This window comes from Pongo pygmaeus, chromosome 11 (assembly GCF_028885625.2).
Source record: "Pongo pygmaeus isolate AG05252 chromosome 11, NHGRI_mPonPyg2-v2.0_pri, whole genome shotgun sequence".
Classification (NCBI taxonomy): Eukaryota; Metazoa; Chordata; class Mammalia; order Primates; family Hominidae; genus Pongo; species Pongo pygmaeus.
In genome coordinates, this window is record NC_072384.2 from 116,450,652 (window position 1) to 116,470,705 (window position 20,054).

The 20,054-nt window shown below is 45.5% G+C and overlaps 1 protein-coding gene across 3 annotated transcripts in view; it reads right to left on the reverse strand.

Moving 5' to 3' along the window:
- Positions 1–15,522, reverse strand: part of MREG (melanoregulin) — a 70,482-nt gene extending 54,960 nt beyond the window's left edge. For all 3 annotated transcript variants that reach the window (XR_008501092.2, XR_010122878.1, XM_054478270.2), the window contains exon 1: positions 15,025–15,522. Coding sequence is in view for 1 of the 3 variants with exons in the window: in XM_054478270.2 (XP_054334245.1) it covers positions 15,025–15,119 (95 nt within the window). In the remaining 2 variants the exon portion in view is untranslated. The remainder of the gene's footprint in view (positions 1–15,024) is intronic.
- Positions 15,523–20,054: the final 4,532 nt, after the last annotated feature.

Consider the following 20,054-nt stretch of genomic DNA (forward strand, 5'->3'; position numbering starts at 1 on the left):
ATTGTGAGCAAAACAGACATCATCCCTGTCCTTGGACCTCACTAGAATCTAGCATGGGAAACACATTAATGAATGATCACATGACTATAAAATAAAAATTGTGATAAGTGCCATTAAGTGGGAGCTCAGGAGGCCATGAGAACATATGCAAGCTGCTAAGAGAAAATCCTCATGAAAGCAGGCGTCAGGTAGGCGTCATGAAGAAGAGGTGCTGGAGCTTTAAGTGGAAAAACAAGAACAGAGTTGCAGGCAGAGGAAACAGCATCTTTAAAGGCCTGGGGTGGAAGGAAACAGGAAATGTTAAGATGTCTATATGGGATGCTCAGAAGTTGGCACTAAGGAAATCTTGCAACAGGAAGCAAAGTGCCAGTCCCCAGATTGGGGTTCAGCAGCAGGAACCCACCCAGCTTGGGAGGGGCTCCAGCCCTAGAGTGATGAGGTACAGGTCAGACTGCCAATCACAGCCTCAAATTTTGGAAGACAGGGCCGGGCACAGTGGCTCACGCCTGTGATCCCAACACTTTGGGAGGCTGAGGCAGATGGATCACCTGAGGTCAGGAGTTCAAGACCAGCATGGCCAACATGGCAAAACCCCATCTCTACTAAAAATACAAAAATTAGCCAGGTGTGGTGACACATGCCTGTAATCCCAGCTACTCAGGAGGCTGAGGCAGGAAAATCGCTTGAACCGGGGAGGCAGAGGTTGCAGTGAGGTGAGATCACGCCATTGCACTCCAGTCTGGGCAACAAGAGCAAAACTCCATCACACACACACAAAATAACAATAATAATAATAATTATTATTATTATTATTATTATTATTATTATTATTATTATTGGGACAACAACCAGGGCCCACTTACAAAAACTAGGGCAAAAGGTGGGGACAGAATCTTGGAATCAAGGCTAGCAGGAGACCAGCTACCTGAATCAGCATGGGGTTTAGAGACTGAATGTTGAACAGTGCTCCTGAAATCCTTGTGGCTGCAGGTCAGAAGTTTAGGGTCTGGGACTGAACAAAGTACCTGGCCCTACGGGGAAAGGTGCAGACGATAGGAAGTCAGACGCAGCTCAAGCACACTATGCTCAGAACCGTGCTGTTTTTACTGATTAATACCACAAAAGCTAGAACACAGGCAGCCCCACAGCCTGACTCTTCCTAAGAGTGATGAACCAGTGAAAGTGGAGGAAAATGATGCCTTTGGGCCCTGCCCATGTGATCTTTTATGAGCATGTCAAATTCATTCATTGCATTCATTCCATTGTTTGTTTATTCAACAAATGTGGAATAAATGCCTGCTGTATACTGAGTACCGGGCTGGGTGCCATGGGGACGTGAAGATAAATAGGACATTGTCTCTGCCCTTAACATAACTATAATGCAATGAGATCAGTACATTTTTTTAAAAAAAGTATACACAGATTGTTGTAGGAACAAACAGGAAGAAGTGATACGTTATGTACGATGAGAAGGAAGTTCAAGAACTAACCAGACCTGAGGACTGAACAGGCTTCCACCAGGAAGAGAAACAAGGGCAGAGTTATTCCTTGTAGAAGGATCAGCTTAAGCCAAAACAGTATATGGAGGCTTCAGGAGCCCATGAGGTTGGGGAATCAAAGTATTCCTGCATGACTGCAGCACGTGGTGCGCGGAGCAAGGAAAATGGAGGGACATGAAGAAGAAAAGGTAACGTGGGGTCAGACTAAAAGTAGTGCTGGCATCCAAGCTTCATTCTGTGAACAGCAACATTATCAACAGGATTTTGAGCCATGTCAGGTCTGGATTTTAGAGAAATAACTCTGGGTGAAGGAAGAACAAGAAGATGGCTTAGGAGGGTGTCACAATCAACTGTCACATGCGGGTAGGTGTAATTTTCAAGCCATGCTCTTTGAGGTCCTGGTGTCAGGGGGCCTTGGGACCACAGTGGGGCAGGAGTAAAGAAAGAGATGGGCAGGGCTTCTCTGGAAGAGATAGAAAGAAGCCCACGAACCAACCACAACCAGAGCAGCTTCTCCATTCAAATAGTCTTTGTTAGAGCTAGAAGGAAGATTGTTTGAGGTACAGGAAAAATGGGGTTCTACTGCTAAACAAATACATAATTTTGAACATTCTGAAATTATGACTGAGGTAAAAGTAAGCGAGGCTGACAGCGAGGGAAATAGCAGTGAGAGTGGAAATGAGGACCGATTCCAGCAGCATCGGAGAGGGGGTGACAGCAGCCCATAGTGGGAGGCACAGAGGTACCAGCAAAGGTGATGCCTTTAACTGTAACACATGGGGCAGAAGCCAAGGCTGACATTATGAGCCTGCAGGATGTTCAGGGAGATGTCAGGGATCTGGGTTTAGAAGCGAGGACAGGGCAGAGATCTAGATGTGGGGGCAATACACAGCATTTCATGGCATCACAGAAGCAGGTCAGAGAATCAGAAGAACGGTCTTAGGGGATTTGGAGAGGGAAGAGAATAGCTGAGTCAAGAAAGAGAGATCAGGCAGGACAAAGAACAGGAGGACACCAGAGAGTGTCAATAACATGAAAGATGCTGACTCCAATTTCTTTCTGCAGCCAATGATATGCAACCACTGCATAATATATTCAGGGCTTGAGCCAAGGGCTCCTGCATTCCACCCCTCACATTACACAAGCATCTAAGGTAAGAAGGATGGGTGGCATTGGCCCACTTTGCAGATAGGGACAAGAATACTGCAGTGCTTGACTTCTTCTGGGCCAGGCAGCCAGCTGACAGTCCCCGCAACATGAATTCCTGGGTGGGGATTTCAGACATCCAAATGCTGTGACACGGATGCACTCACAGTGAAGCAGCTCAGATAATGACTACCTGTGTGGATGCTCCCTGTACAAACCAGCAGGTTCCCCTGTGGCTTCTCCCCAGGATGCACTCTCCTTGAGTCACCCAGACCTGGCACAGAGCTTCCACCAAGAGCTGCAACCATGGCTTCTAACATCACAATAACTGCATCTCTGGAGCAATGAAACCCTGGTACTTTTCCTGACATCGGTCTTCCATCTTCCCCCAGATGTGTTTCATTTCTATGTCTTGTCTCCTCAACAGGTGGGTCAGTTCCTCTAGGGCAGGGGTTGTACCCAGTATTTCTTCTACATTTCTACATTTCTTCCCCACATCACCTAGCAGGGTCCTAGGACAGAGCAGTTGCCTTAAAAGTACTTGTTGAATGCAACAACTGTGCTGTGATCCCAATCTGCTGAAGGAAATCCCAGACATAATTCATGGTTACCGCCTTTTAAAAATTTCCCTAAAGCAGCAGCTTTAGAAAGGAGCCAGTATGTACCTGAAAAATCAGTAAAAATGACATTAGACCATGAATAATCTAGCCACCTTTTACTTTACTAAGCCACAATTTATTTTCCTATTTTAAAATGACGATCTCAGCTGCCTCCCTGGCCAATTCCCAACCTTCTCACAACCTCTCTCTCTGTCTCTCTATCCCTCCTCTCTCTAGCTGTCTCTGTCTCTCTTTCCTGTCTCTTGCTCTCTCTCACTATCACTTCTTTTCCTCTTTATTTCTCCTCTCCTCTCTCTAGCTGTCTCTGCATCTCTGTCTTTCCTCTCTTTTTCTCGCTTATCACATCCATCCACACACATACATGCATGACTTCAGCCAGCATAAAACACTAGCCTCTCATCCTTAATCTACAAGCCCAAGTAAAGCTCTATAGGAAGGTCAACCCCAGCCTGTTTAGAAGTGCCCATGTCTCTAGAAGGTGAGTGCCTCCTGGGTTCTCACCATATCTAGCCCTGCCCTAATTAGAAGCAGTGTTCCCCTAACAAGCCTCCAACTCTGCCTAGCCACTGATATTCAGGGGATGATGTAAATCAGGAAAGAGAACCAACCGCTGTGCCCCTGGACCGGCTATGCCTCCCAGCAGTGGTATTCTCTGAGAGCTCCTGGGCCCTCCCCAGCAGGATCTGACCTGCTTGTGGCTATGAAGCAGCCTCCTCCACTCTGCCCCACTCCCTCTCCAGACCCAGACCTGGCTCCTGCTTCGTTCTTATTCAGTAATTGCAAGGTTTCTTTGGGGCATAGGAAAGGTGGGGTGCCACTGTTAAATAAATAAAGAACTTTTTTCAAAATACTGGTGAAAATGCGCAGGGGCTGTGAGCTCATTCAGCAGCATCAGAAGCATCTGTGAGAGTTGGCCTGGCTCACCAGATCCTGGGTCCCGTTCTCTGGGCCTGCCCCTTTCAGTCCTGCACAGCCACCAGGTCAAGGTATCAAGCCACATTGTTTTAAAACTTTTAAGCCTTTGGACAGAGAAACTAGAACAGAGAGAAGCCTACAGCAAATGGCCTAAGGAGAAGCAACTTTGGAACCTCTATGTATCCCAGACCATGAAGGGCTCTGGGACCTGTGTCAACAGAATTTAGTGCAAAGGCCCGGGGGTCTGGGCCTGAAAACCCCTGGGAGAACAGATTGGGGGAAACAGACCATAAGTCAGAAGGTTCCCTTTCTCTCCCTTCCCCATATCATGAGTTCTAAAAGGCTCTAAAGAAAGTGAGAGTCGTTTTTCCCCTGGCCACCATCTGCTGATGATAAATATTTTATTAACATCAGGCATTTGAGAGGTGGCTCTGATATTACACACTAAGCTGCTTTTACTCTCAAAAGGTAGGGTAAGATTTCGCCCTTAATCCCACCCAGGGGCTCAAGACCCAATCAATCCAGAGTCTTTTCTTTCAACATGATCTAAAAAAGCGACAAAGGTTTGTAAGTACTAACTTCTGCCTGGGGATATGGCTGCAAAATGCTAGTCAGCATTGAAGCTATTTACCAAGAGTTCCTCAGGATTCCTCACTGCTAACAAGGGCTGCATGTAAAAGACCTTGGAAGGCTCCACAAAATACAGTGCACACAGGCTGGCCTCCAACACCAGCAGTTCCAGTGCCTTTACTGCTCTCCCCACAGGCCATGTGGCAGTGGCCACTAGCTTAAGACTGAAACTCTGAAAACAGCAAAGAAAGAAAATCTCCAGTCAACAGCAACCAACGGTCCAGAAAAACAGGCTGCCAGGTCCACACCCTTGACACTCACAGACTTTTGGTCTGATTTCCTGCTAGGAAGTCGCTGGCCTGCTACCCCGCTGGCTTCAAGACCTTTCCCTTCTTCCCTCTATTGAGACCTCCCTGGGATGGAGCAGGTGAACCAAAGATCTTCTCCCTCTCCATCCTAGCCTTGCTTCCCTCCTCGCTCTCCTTCTTTGTCTTTCCTTCAGTCCCTCCTTTCTCCCTCTCCTCTTTTCTTTCTTTTTTTTTTCTTCTCCCTCTCTCTTCCTCTCCTTTCTTTGTTTCTCTCTCTCCCTGTCCTTCTCTTTCTGTCTCTCTTCTCTCTTTCTCTCCCTCTCCTCCTCTCTTTTTCCTTCTCTCTCATTCTCTCTTTCCTTCTCTCTCTCTTTTCTCTCTTTCTATCTCTCCTTCCTTTGTTCTTTCCAATACTGGCTTTCTCTTACCTAGTTGATCCAGAGTTTAAACATGGCTTATCCCCAAGTTTATTTCTTTTTTTTTTTTAATTTATTTTTTATTTTTTGAAACAGAGTCTTGCTCTGTTGTCCAAGCTGGGGTGCGGTGGGGCGATTGTTCCATTGGTTCCAGCGCTTTCTTCAGCACTCGCCACCTACACTCATGACCTCCTTCAACCCCAGAGATGTGACCTGCCTCAGTGTGAAGGAAGAAAAGCCCTGGGCACCCCTTTCCTGGCATCCCACTCTGATGTGCTCCTACCATTTGGGCTTTCTATTCTCACGCTGAGGCAGAGCGCCGTATGATGCTGCTTCACACATCTGTGACCTGCTTTCAAGGCTTGAAGACGGTCCTGACAGGCACCCTGTGAAGCAAGCATTGTTATGTCATCCAGCTGAGGAAACACGAGGGCTCAGGAAGAAGACCCAGTCCGTGGTGTCTCCTCTGCTTTCATTCATACCTGGTCACTTCATCTAGTGCCATGCCTTTAAACATCATCTACATGAGGAAGATTCCTGAATTGGAATCCCCAGCTCAGTACTCTCTCCCAAATTTCAAATTTCCCGTCTTCGCTGGGATGTCTCACAGACAACACAAGCTCAGTGTGGTCCCGACCAAGCACCCGATCTTCCCGCTAAACCCATCCACAGGCTCCCCACTCAGATGATGGCAACACCACCCTTCCCATTGCTCAGGCCAAGACCCTTGACGGCATCCCCCACTCCCTCATCCCCTATATCCTATCCATCAGAAAATCCTATTGGCTCCACATTCAAAAAATATCCACCTCTACCACTACACCCTGAGCGAAGGCGTCTTATGTTTTGCACAAGAATTTTCTACAGTTGTCTCTTTTACCCAGCTATTTCTTTCTATTCTTAACACAACAGCCAAAGTGATCCTTTTAATATGTAAATCTGATCATGTCATCCTTCAGCTCAAAACCTGCCAGTGGCTAACTCATTTGGCCTAGAGGATAAGCCGAAGTCCTGCAGTGGTCCCCAGGCCTGCAGTGACAGTCCAACAACCCTTCCGTCTTCAGTTCCCTGAATCCATTAGTCAAGTCACACTCTGACCTCAGGGCCCTTGCACTGGCTGATCTCCATCTGCCTAGAATGTTTTTCTCCTGACAGCCACATCCTCTCTCCTCCCTCTCCTTCAAGTCTTTGTTTAAACACCACCTCCTCAACAAGGCCTGCCCTGACCAACCTATTTAAAATTGCAAACATGCTCCCTCCCTTGTTCTACTTTTGTTTCCTACACACTTATTTATGTCCTAGTTTACTTATTATGTTTACTGTTTATTGGGCTCCCCAACACTACCACCACTACCACTAGAACAAAAGCCATGAGGACAGGGATCTGTATCTACTTTGCTCAGTGATGTATCTCAAGTACTTAAAACAGTGCCTGACATGAGAATCACTTGAACCCGGGAGGCGGAGGTTGCAGTGAGCAGAGATAATGCCAATGCACTCCAGCCTAAACGACAGAGTTAGACTCTGCCTCAAAAAAACAAAAAACAAAAAACAAAAAAAAAACCCGTGCCTGGCACATAGTAAATGCTCAATAAATATTTGCTGAACCAATGCACTCTTGTTTCCCAAGTTCACAGGGCTCTAAACTGTAGAGATGACTATGACTCCGTGTCTTCAAGCTCACAGACAAGCTCCTAACATTTTTTTTAGCTGTTTAAATTTATGAAAATTGGCCTTACAGTCTTGTGGGAGGAAGCAGATGATAAGCACATATGTTTACGCCATGTGACATTCAGAACTGTAAAGAAATACATAGTGAGTAAGGGACACAGTGAGGGGTGGGGCACTGTTTTAAGAGAATGGTCAGGGAAGAATGTTCTGATAAAATGACTTTGAGCAGAGATCTAAATAAAGTGAAGCAGTTATCCACACAGAAAATTAGAGAAAGAGTCTTCAAGGCAGGGCAGGCAGAAAGCGCAAAGGCCCTGAGGCAGGGGTGTGGGTGGTATATTTGAGGAGCCAGGGGGAAGCCAGTATGACTGAGGGATGAAGAATTAATTTCACCTTATATGCTGACTTTAAACCATACTTAATAGCCCAAAACTGGAAACCACCCAAAAGTCCACCAAGAGTAGAATAGGGGAACAAAATGGAATACAGTCTAAAGCAATAAGAACCATGAACAAGGCTACACACAACAACATGAGGAATCTCACAAAGCTCCACCAACAAAGTGAGTTCTATGAGAACACACAGTTTGATCCCGTTTATGCAAAGTTTAAAGGCAGGCAAAACAAAAGTACATCTTTAAGGTGCACACATAGGTGGGAAAGCTAAAAGCTAGAAGTCTAGATATGATCAAGGAGGAGAGAAGGGGCTGGCAATAGCTATCTCTTGCCATGGGAGGTGGTTCCAAGAGTATTCACTTTCTAGTTATTCTTTTTTTTTTTTTTTTTTTGAGACAGGGTCTAGCTCTGTCACCCAGGCAGGAGTGCAGTGGCACAGTCTTGGCTCACTGCAGCCTCTGCCTCCCAGCTTCAAGTGATTCTTCTTCCTCAGCCTCCAGAGTAGCTGGGATTATAAGTGCCGCCACCACACCAAGCTAATTTTTTTGTATTTTGAGTAGACACAGGGTTTCACCATGTTGGCCAGGCTGGTCTCGAACTCCTGACCTGAAGTGATGCACCTGCCTCGACCTCCCAAAGTGCTGGGATTACAGGCGTGAGCCAACAGTGCCCAGCCTATGGTTATTCTTTCTACTGAACATATTTGTGTATGGTTTTTTGTTTGTAATATCACACATTGGAACACAAGTTTTTAAAAGATTTTTGTAAACAAACAAAAAAAAAACCTAAGTAAGAGCCAATTCAGGACAGTGTCAAACAGTTCAGGGGTTCTTTAGTTGCACACTATGTCACCAAAATTATTTCCTAAAAGGGCACAAAAGAATAGAGTGCATGGTATATAACTGTCACAAAACAAAGATTTATTAACCAGACTAAAATGACTTCAGTTGCTAACAGAATAAACTATTTTACCCATCATTTAAGCAGAGTTTACTTTTTAAACATAGGTGGTGTAGTGATAAGATCACTTCAAGATTCTAGAGAATAAAAAGTTCCAGGAAACTCTCACATGATGTGTAGGAGAAAGAAACTTCATCTTCTCGGGGAACTTCCAATGGCACTAAGACTGACTAATGCAAGTCACAAAAAGAGAAGAGGGATGCTGTGGCTTTCCGGGGAAGAAAACCTTTAAAAGTCATCCTTTTGAATTTTGGACAGCTGACTTCTTATAAAGAGCTTCCCTCCTACTCGTTGGGCCTAAAGCCCAGTCCCTGGGACACCACTCATGCACCTCTGGCCCTCCCCTATCACTCCTCTGTCTTTCAAAAAGGCAAAAGTGCCAGCCTTGCAATGGGAATCTTCCAGCCAGGGCACTTTCCTTCAGTAAAAACCCTTTGTGCCCCTGCTGGCACTTCCTGTGAATCATTGTCTGGCCCCGGAGCTACCGGCTTTGCAAACTGCAGGTTTCTGCAGGAAGCCACAGATGAGGTGTGCCAATCTTCCCAATCTGCTTAGAGACTTGGCTCCGGAAAACCCAATAGTATATGGTGGGAAAAAAGTCAGGCCATCTGGGCCCCGGTCTGAGAAATCTCACTGACATAAACGTACTCGTCAACACTTTCTAAAAGCTCTTCCAACGGGGAGAAGACGATTTGGTCAGCTCCAAGGTCATGTGAGTCCACACTGTAAAATGAAAAACTCTACAAATGTAAAAGATTATTATACTTCTAGAGTTGGTGGTGATTCCCTTTTACATGTTGTGAGCCCTCCCTTACCCCCACCCTTCTTTCCCACTGGCACCTGGTTTCCCTAGCCTCGATGCAGGAAAAGGCCCAGTGTGTCTGGATCCCGGGCTATAACAATTCAGGGAAAGATTCAAACCCCTAACACAACTTCTAACACACACCACATAAGCAGCTAGTTCCCTACCTCTCTGCACACCAGAAGGGCTCTGCTCTTTCTATGGCATTGAAATCTACTAGCATATGAATCCCAGTTCGACCACGTGTGCCTCTAAGCAAGTTACTGAAGTTCTCTGTGTCTTAGCTTCCTCAATGGCCAAGTGGGGATGGTGGACATAATTACAGCCAATCCTCATTATTTGCAGATTCTGCATTTGCAAATTCGCCCACTCGTCAAAATTTACCTGTAACCCCAAAATCAATACTAGTGATGTTTCCGAGGCCATTCGTGAACATGCCTAGAGTGGCAAAAAATTTAGAGTTGCCTGAGACGCACAGCCCCAGCCGAGGTCAAAAGGCAACACTCAGGCTTCTTGGTTCAGCTCTCAGACTGGAAACAAGCGTCCTTTTTGTGATCACTTAGCAACATTTGATTTATTTATTTATTTATTTATTTATTTATTTATTTATTTATTTTGAGATGGAGTCTCGCTCTGTCACCCAGGCTGGAGAGCAGTGTCTCAATCTTGGCTCACTGCAACCTCCGCCTCCCAGGTTCGAGTGATTCTCCTGCCTCAGCCTCCAGAGTAGCTGGGATTACAGGCATGTGCCACCACGCCCAGCTAATTTTTGTATTTTTAGTAGAGATGGGGTTTCACCACGTTGGCCAGGCTGGTCTCATACTGCTGACCTCAAGTGACCCACCTGTCTTGGTCTCCTGAAGTGCTGGGATTACAGGTGTGAGCCACCGCACCCAACCCCCACTTAGCAGCATTTTTTTTGCATTTTTGTACTTTTAGCTGGCAATTTCACTGTTTAGAATATCTCCCAAAGTGTAGTGCTGAAGTGCTAACATACATGTTGGATAAGCTTCACTCCAACCTGAGATATAGGGTGTTGGCCGTGAGTTCAATGTTGATAGATCAACAATATATATTAAATAAGGTGTCTTTAGGCAGAAACACATAAACCAAAGTTATGTATTGATCGGTTAACAGGGATCTAATCCTGCCATCGGCTCACAGGAACCTAACCCTGTATTTCCCCTAGGAACAATGGTTCAGTATTCACTAATTCAGTGTTCAAGTGACTTTACAGAACCTAACTACCACAGACAACAAGAATCAGCTGTGCTTCACAGGGCTATGGTGGGGATTTCATTAACAGATATAGAAGAAATGGTTTAGTCTGAGTCACGTTGCTTGGGGCAGAGACTGAGTTGAAGAGGAAAGCATCTCTGACGGGGAAGTTCATCTTCCCTGCCCTCATGCTGCTAATCCTGTATAGATTGGGCTTAGTGCTTGTGACAGACTAGGCACTGTTGTAAATGCTTTGTATCTGTGGGCCATTCAGGAAAATTCAGTTTGTTTTGAATTTGGCCCACACCCGAAGGCCCTGATCAATTCCTTTTTAGAATGATCCTTTGTGTGGGCACAAAACAGTCATCTAGAACAAACTGAGATTTTATTTTACTTTTCCCTCCCAGGAATTCAGGCACTGTAGAAAAATAAAACAGTGACGTCTGTCCATTCATTGCCTGCAGAGGGCATCAAGTATGTTATCATGAATGGAAGCTGCAGGTGGGCATCGAGATGAACAAGGAGCAAAACAGATTTGGAAGCTCATTATATGGTCCACTTGGGTGACTTAAGAGAGAGCCACACATAAAATCATAGCTATCGTTGTTCCTTCTTTCCATGTCTTCTTTTGCTGTTGAAAAATCAGACAGAAGTAAGGATGTTTGATTATCAGTTATTAACAGCTAATAGAAATTAGAGAGTAACAATTGTACTTCCCTGAAAAAGTTCAAAGCAACCCTTGTGAAAGATCCCTCGGTGCATGACATTTACACCATAGCCAGCTTCCCTGTGTTCTGATTCAGCATCTCCCAGGCCTCTGATGTCTGTATTAGATCCTACATGGCAGTAGGCTCCATGGTGCCAAAAGACCTGAGTGTCTTTCTCCTTAAAGGTGACTGCAGCTGTGCCTCCAGGAACACAAACATGCTCAGGAGAATCACATGTTCAAGCGATTCTCCTGCCTCAGGCTCCCAAGTAGTTGGGATTACAGGTGCCTGCCACCACACCCGGCTAATTTTTTTATTTTTAATAGAGACGGGGTTCGCCATGTTGGCTAGCCTGGTCTCGAACTCCTGACCTCAGGTGATCTGCCTGCCGCGGCCTCCCAAAGTGCTGGGATTACAGGTGTGACCCACTGCACCTGGCCTCAGGTAGATTTTTATATGGCAAAAGCATGCTCTTATCACTGATGGAAGAAAGCCATGCTACAAAAGTGAAATAATTACCAATGCTTTGGGCTCACACATCTTTCCAAAAGTACTCTGTAATGGGCTGAATAGTTTCCCTCCAAAAGATATGTCCAAGTCCTAATCCCCAGTCGCTATAATTATGACCTTAAATTAAGTCAAGGATCTTGAGATGAAATCATCCTAGGTTTTAGGGCAGACCCTAAATCCAATCACTGGTGTCCTCATAAGAGAAAAGAGAGGGAGATTTGAGACACAGAGGAGAGACACATCAAAGATGAAGGGAGGCAAAGACTGAAGCTGTGAGGCCACAAGCCAAGGAACACTGCGAGCGACCAGAAGCTGGAATCAGTGAAAAATGATTCTCCCCTAGACCCTTTGGAAGGACTGTGGCACTGCCGAAACCTTGATTTCAGACTTTTGGCTTCTAGAACTGTGAAAGAATAGATTTCTCTCTCTCTCTCTCTTTTTTTTTTTTTTTTTGAGGCACAGTCTCGCTCTGTCGCCCAGGCCGGAGTGCAGTGGTGCGATCTCGGCTCACTGCAAGCTCCGCCTCCCGGGTTCACGCCATTCTCCTGCCTCAACCTCCCGAGTAGCTGGGACTACAGGCGCCCGCCACCACACCCGGCTAATTTTTTGTATTTTTAGTAGAGACGGGGTTTCACCGTGTTAGCCAGGACGGTCTTCATCTCCTGACCTTGTGATCCGCCTGCCTCTGCCTCCCAAAGTGCTGGGATTACAGGTGTGAGCCACCGCGCCCAGCAGATTTCTCTTGTTTTAAAAGCCACCACCTTTATGGGAAGTGGTGGTGGCAACCACAGAAAACCAGTGATTACATACTCCAAGTATTTGTTTTAATTAATACGATGAAATTTTGAATCAAAAGTCACTCACTATTTTACAGACAAATGATCAATGATCGGCCGGACGCAGTGGCTCACGCCTGTAATCCCAGCACTTTGGGGAGACCGAGGCAGGCGGATCACCAGGTCAGGAGATCGAGACCATCCTGGATAACATGGTGAAACCCCGTCTCTACTAAAAATACAAAAAATTAGCCGGGCACGGTGGCCGACACCTATAGTCCCAGCTACTCGGGAGGCTGAGGCAGGAGAATGGCGTGAACCCGGGAGGCGGAGCTTGCAGTGAGCCGAGATCATGCCACTGCACTCCAGCCTGGCAACACAGCAAGACTCCGTCTCAAAAAAAAAAAAAAAAATAGTGGTGACTGTTGCTCTACTTTGTGAATATACTAAAAACTACTGAATTGCATACTTCAAAAAATTTTTAAATCAACTAAAAAAAAGTTTTCAGATCCAATCTTCAGATGCCTTGTATAGGGAAGAACCTGCAGGTACCCATATACACACATGCCACTGTTCCACGTATCCATTAATAAGCTGTTCTTCCCAAATATCATTGGAAATGGTGCCAGAATGACACTAAACCACATGAGACCAGTCCACTCATACCCACATGCTCAGAATAACAATGATAATTAATAACTACAATTTATTGAGTATTAACTATGTGTCACACTCTATACTAAGCACTTTATATGTATTATCTCCTTTTATCTCTCATGGCAACCCTTGAAGTATGTACTATTATCATCCCCATTTTACAGATGATGAAATTGAGGCAAAAATAATTTTAATAACTTGTGCCAGGTTACCCAGTTGGGTGAGCAGACTCATTCCAGGCAACCTGATTCACAAGCCCTATGCTACTCCACTCCAATTGACCCTGGGGCTTCTTAAAATCACATGCAAAATTCACTGACTTGTATTCACTGGATAGAAGCCAAGACAGGAGAGGGTCTAGATTTTAAAACAACCAGAACTATTAACTGAAACAGCAGTCCTGGACAGAAAACTGGAAATACTCAAGCCTCTGAGGTTGAAACTAAGCTCAAGTCTGTATTTCATGTTACTAAGAGCCCTGACAAGTTCAGCGTATAACCTAAGCATAAAATTCTAGATTGTAGTTACCCACTACCTATTAGATTAGAGATAGATTATTCCATTTCTCCCTACATACAATAATCTAAAAATCTAAGTGGGAGTGCCATTGACAAAAGCAATCAAAAACACTGTATATTGTGTGTATGACTTTATATATATAATATACATGAGTTACATGTTTATATACATGTGTGCTTACCAAACAGCGAGCAGTAGATGATAATTTCTAAGTCCTACATCCTAGAAGAGGAAGATGGATAAGGGCAAAGTAATCAAAGAAGGTTGCTTGAGAAGGCCTTGAAAATAGCTTTTGGGAAGGAGGAGCAAGGATAAAGGTCACCACTTGAGGGAGGGTTGGAGCGAATGAGTGGATTATTCCCACGGCAGCAAGGAGTGTACACTGTTTAATGCACTGGAAAATCAGAGTGGACAGGCAGGAAGGGGTTATGTAAGATCTCCAAAGTCAAGGGGGTGTTTGGACTTGATAGAGTAAGAAAAGGTAAATCATTCCTTAGAAAAAGTTGTGCAAGCTGTATTACGTGAGTTTCATACTTCAAAAGAAAGAAACCCTGGCTTTAGTATTTGCTTATTCAACCCTGGAATTCCACCTGAAATACTGTTTCCTAATTCCATTTTAAATATTCTGTTTCTGTCATGTCTACCCTATGACCTAGTGCAGCCTCGATTTCAGCAAACTCAAGACAGAAAATCATTGCTTAAAATCACAGCAAAACTAGGCTGCTATGGTCTCTTCACAAAGCCTCTTAGCTTATTGCTAATGAGCATTACATTTCCTCACACTTCATAGCTTAACCTGTAATGAATCAACATCCTAGTGAATAGGCTGCCCCTTGATGAAACATGCATTTTTTTCATGTGAAAAATATTTCCTTATACTCAGTCACTGGAATAGTCTTCGTTGGGTAATAAAATTGAATGAGAAATAGACAACTTTTTTGCTGAGTGGCACAGAAATCCACAGTCGCCCGTTTCATTGTAATATACCGAACAAATACCCAGTCACAGTTGTATTTTATCAGACCCCTATGGAAACTTCTGATCAACTTCTCTCCCTTACTTCCCTGCCCAGGCAGGACGCCCGAATTCTTGGCACTTTGCACAGACATCCAGCTGGGTCTCAGGTGTCTCCGAAGATTTGTGCTTTTCGGCAAAAATCTTACTCAAGGCACAAACCCAAACATCCCATAAGGAACCAAGGGGCTGAGATGGCGCCTCCGCGTGCCCTTCCAGCAAGCCCACCTCCCCAACTCACACAAGCACACAGTGTCCACACTCTCGGCGCCCGGCTGCGGCCCAGGTAAGCCCAGATCCCGGCCCGGGCGGCGCACCCACCTGACTAGGGGCTCCTTCTCAGGCAGGGCGCGCTCCTCCAGGCACTCGCACCGGCAGCAGCAGCACACGGTTCTCAGCCAGTCCCTCAGCCCCATGGAGAGCGAGGGCCCCCACCGGCGCCGGGAGCCTGGGGCCGAGTCGCCGCGGCGAGCGATCGAGGCTGAGGCGCGGCCACCGCGCCGGCGTCCAGGTGCGGGGACAGCGGCAGCCCGGGCGTCGCGGGCTGGTCCGCGCGCATCACGCCGCGGCCGGGGACGCGGGTGAGGGCTGCAGGCCGCGCGCCCTCCTCTACTTGCGTTTTGTTTGGGGCGTGAGTTTTCTTGGGGCTTTTTTTCCCCTCTTTTAATTCCCCGAGCGCAATTTGGGGCGCATGCGTCCCCGAGACGCCCCGCTGCCGCCCTCTAAGGGGGAAGCAGGGACTCCAGCCAGTCCTCAAAATCCCAGGGCACCGGAGGTTGGCAGCCGGGCTGGGGGAGGGTGGGGAGGGGAAAGCCCTGGAGCCACAGAGCACGAGGTTAGGCTGAATCTATTTATACCTTTTATTGGCTTCACTGCGCGAGGAAATTAAAGATCCTCCCCCACCCCCACACGCCTTCAAAGCAGAGTTTTGGGCATGTTTTTGATGTCAGCTCCGCACAGAGTAAAAGTTACCAAAAGAGCATGGATTGATGCATATCGACGTAGGGTTTTTTTTTTAAATAATATATTTACAATGATTTGAAAAATTGTTTTCAAACCTCCTAGTCCTTAAGTAGCCCCTATTTGTGAGGCAACCACTTGTGAGTTTCCAGAGCTATTTATATATAGTTGTATTTATTTGTGCTTGTACAAACTTGTTAATATATGTGCCTGTCCTCCTCCCTTTGACCCAAACAGCGGCATACTCCACACATTTCTGCACCTGGCTTTTTTGACTCAGTGTATCATGGAGACTGTCCCTTGTCAGCGCGTGGATATCCTCCTCTCATTTTAACAGCTGCATGCTAAGCAGTTTTAAGGATGCCCACATGTTACTTACTCAGACCCCTATGGATGGACATATGGGTGGATTCCGGCCTTTCATTATTAATGCTGCAGTGAACATTCTTGAACCAAAGTATTTGAACACATCTGCAAGAATGTCTATTGGATAGGCCGGGCGCGGTGGCTCACGCCTGTAATCCCAGCACTTTGGGAGGCCGACGCGGGCAGATCACGAAGTCAGGAGATTGAGACCATCCTGGCCAACATGGTGAAACCCCGTCTCTACTAAAAATACAAAAATTAGCCGGGCGTGGTGGCGGGCGCCTGTAGTCCCAGCTACTCGGGAGGCTGAGGCAGGAGAATTGCTCGAACCCGGGAGGCAGAGGTTGCAGTGAGCCGAGATCACGCCACTGCACTCCAGCCTGGGTGACAGAGGGAGACTCCATCTCAAAAAAAAAATTAAATTAAAAAAATATATCTATTGGATAAATGTTTGGCAGTTGAATTGCTGGGTCATTGGTCAGGTGCCTTTTTAATTTTGATGGATCTTGACAAATTGCTCCCCAAAGAAATAATCCGAATTTACACTCTGACCAGCAACATATGAAAGTATCTACTTCCCTATACCCTCGCCAAATGCAAGGTTCAATCTAAAGTTTTGTCTTTTCCAGTCTGATTTATTCAACAAATATTTACGGAGCATCTCATCTGTTATGTGCTGGGCATTTTCTAAGAGCCGGGAATACAGCAGTGAATGAAACAAATACAAATCTTTACTCTCATGGAGCAAACGTTCTAGTGGGAAGTCAGACAAACAAAGTATTATTCAATATGTTAGGAGTCAATATGTACTATGGAGAAAAATAAGGCGGGGAAGGGAATAAGAAGTGCCAGGGAGAGCGGGGTGTGTGTTTGCGTGTGTGTGCGCGCGTGCGTGTGTGCTTGCGTGTGCGTGTGCGCGTGCGTGTGCGTGCGTACGTGTGTGCGTGCGCGCGTGCGTGCGTGCGTGTGCGTGTATGTGTGCGTGTGCGTGTGTGTGTTGGGTGGAGGGGAGTGGTGCCTGCACTTTTAAAGGAGGTGGTCAGGGAAGGCCTCGCTGAGACTGTGACATGTAAGAAAAACTTGAAGGAGGTGAGCAAGCTAGCCATGATATCGCCAGGAAGAGTATTTCAGGCAGAGTGAATATGGGCAAAACCCCAGAGGAGGGAGAATGAACTATGGGGTACCTGTGGGAGAATATGGACTCTAGGGGCTCTAGAGAGAAGCGGGCCAAGGAAGGGGAAGAGTTATAGGAGATAGCGGAACACGGGACGTTGTAGGACATTGATTGCAAGGACTCCGGATTTTGCTCCACATGAGCTGAGAAAATCTTCAGAGGTTTTTGAGTAGAGGGAACGATATGGTCTAACTGAGATGGTAATAGGATCCAATGGCTGCTGTCTTGCGAAAAACCTAAGTGTCAAGGGAGATGTATGTGGAGGCCATTCTAATGGTCCAGGTGACAGATGACAGTGGTTTAGACCAGGGTGGTGGGTGGTAGCAGTCGAGGTGGTAAGGAACGGCTGGACTCTGGATGGAATTTGAAGGTAGAGCCAACAGGATATGCTGAAGGACTGTAAATAGAGTGTGAAAAGAAAAAGAAAAAAGTGAGTCCCAAGTTTTGGATTTATAAACTTGGAGGCTGAATCTCCACTGGCTGAGATAGAGGAGTGTGGGAGGAGCCGGTTTGGAGAGTGAGGAGGAAGAGCAAGAGCTTATGAAAGTGTCAATCCTCATGGGCGGTGTATTATTTTTAAAAGTGTCTTACTACACATGGGTTTGTCCTGTTCCAGCTACAGTGTGAGGCTGAAGGGACTTATCAAGTACATATTCATTGAAAGGCTACTAAGGGATAAGGAAAAATAACAGAAGGTCCCTGCAGCCTCTGGCTTAGCTGGGGAGACAGGATATGGACCCATCATGAAACATTAACAGGATGTGACAGAGAACCAGCTGTCACCAGACAGCACAGGACTGTGTTGTCATGCCCACACCATGTCGCTTACCACTTGCACCTGGTGCCAGGATGGAGGCTGAGTGTGGTTTTACAAAGCACACTTCCTACTAGCTGGAAAATCCCCTGGTAAAAATGACTATATTCTGAAATTGGATTTTGGATTTTGAGATAATCCACCTAGGTTCAAATAGAAAGTGGGTAAAGGAGGGTCCCAAAATGTGAACTCAGCTAGCAAGAAAATGAAATCTAGGGACGGACAGCTACTAGTAACTATTTGAGTTGGATTTGCTGAGAATGGAGAAATTGGAGCATTCAGCTCCAGGAAAATATAGGTGCCGTGCTCCATTACTAACTTTGATTTTTAAACATGTCACTTAATTTTTCTGAACCTCAGTTTTCTAATCTATGTAATAGAGGTGACAAGTCTTACCCTATTTAACACAGTTGTGAGACTCAAATGAGACAGTCTTAAAACCTTTATAAAGCCCTGAAGAAATATCAGAATTCAATATTATTAAACAAATTCAAATAATATAGGCCCGTTTGGGGAAATGTCTGCTTCAGCACTACTTGGCTTGCATATGACATTTGTACCTCTGCAATATACAGGCATCTTTTATGTGGTTTGTTGCAGACAGGATATTCATAGAAAGCCACAGAACTACATCTATTTAACAAACTTGATCAAGAGGTTAATGTCCTGCCTTGCTAAGGATCACATCAAATGTTTGCCAACTCTAACAGTTACTAAGATTTTTTAAATTAATTTTAAGTTCTAAAACTTCTAAATGAAAGTCTTCTAAAAAATTGGAATATTACAGTTCAGATTTCCTCTGTTGACTATCCACAACCTAATCCCCTTTCTACCTCCACCCTCCACATCCCCCCAGGTAACCATTATTATCAATATGGTACAAACCTTTTTCTGGACACATAAACACATATGTGTACTTGTGATGTAGCATCATTGTGTGTGCTGTTATTGGTAGTGAGTTTTGTTTTGTTTTGTTTATCTAAAAGGCATGCATGCATCTATTTGCAAGCTTTTTCTATTTAATAATATGTCTTGGAGAGCAATGCTTGTTAGTATACTAATACTACCTCATTCTTATTAACTGATGTGAGTATTCTGTTTATTAGGTTTTTAGGGATTTTTAGATCAGTGTTTTTCTTAGCATTCCTCTTCCCAGAATTTTAATGCCTTCACTATTTCCTTGCTGATAAATTACAACTTTGATGGGAATCAAAATGTGACCAAACTCTCCAGTTTCATATTCAAATATGGTAGCTGAGATCACATTTTGACAATCCTATTTCAGATATCATTCACAGGGGAGCAGCAAGCTTCCCCTTTTTTAGAGTGGCGCTAGATGGTTCCTACTGCCTGAGTTGAAGCCAGCGCCGCCAACCACATGCAGCAGCATCTGACTTTTACAAAGAGCCCTCTGGGCACCTGATGTCTGGGGAGTAGGCAGTCCCCTGCCATCAGTGACTCACAGACCCATCAGCTGCTTGTTTCCAAGGCAGACCTGCTGGGTCCTATTTTCAGATTTCCCCATAGCAGGGGAAACTCTACAGTCTGGTTTGAAAACAACTAGTAGAGTTTGGAGGCCCCTCTCTTTAAGAATTTTTTTACGACTTCTGGGAGTTAGAGGAAAAGGCATAGGCAGGGAGGAAAAATTAGAAATTCAAAACACTGAAGCTCCGCCTGGGCATGGTGGCTCATGCCTGTAATCCTAGCACTCTGAGAGGCCAAGGTGGGCGAATCACCTGAGGTCAGGAGTTTGAGACCAGCCTGGCCAACATGGTGAAACCCCGTCTCTACTAAATATACAAAAAAAAAAATTAGCCATGAGTGGTGGCGCATGCTTGTAATCCCAGCTACTCGGGAGGCTGAGGCAGGAGAATCACTTGAACCCAGGAGGCAGAGGTTGCAGTGAGCTGAGATCACACCACTGCACTCCAGCCTGGGCGACAGAATGAGACTCTGCCTCAAAAAAAAAATTAAGCTCCAATGCCACATCACGAACACATTCCACCAAAAAGTTGTGCTTAGTTAGACAACATAGCA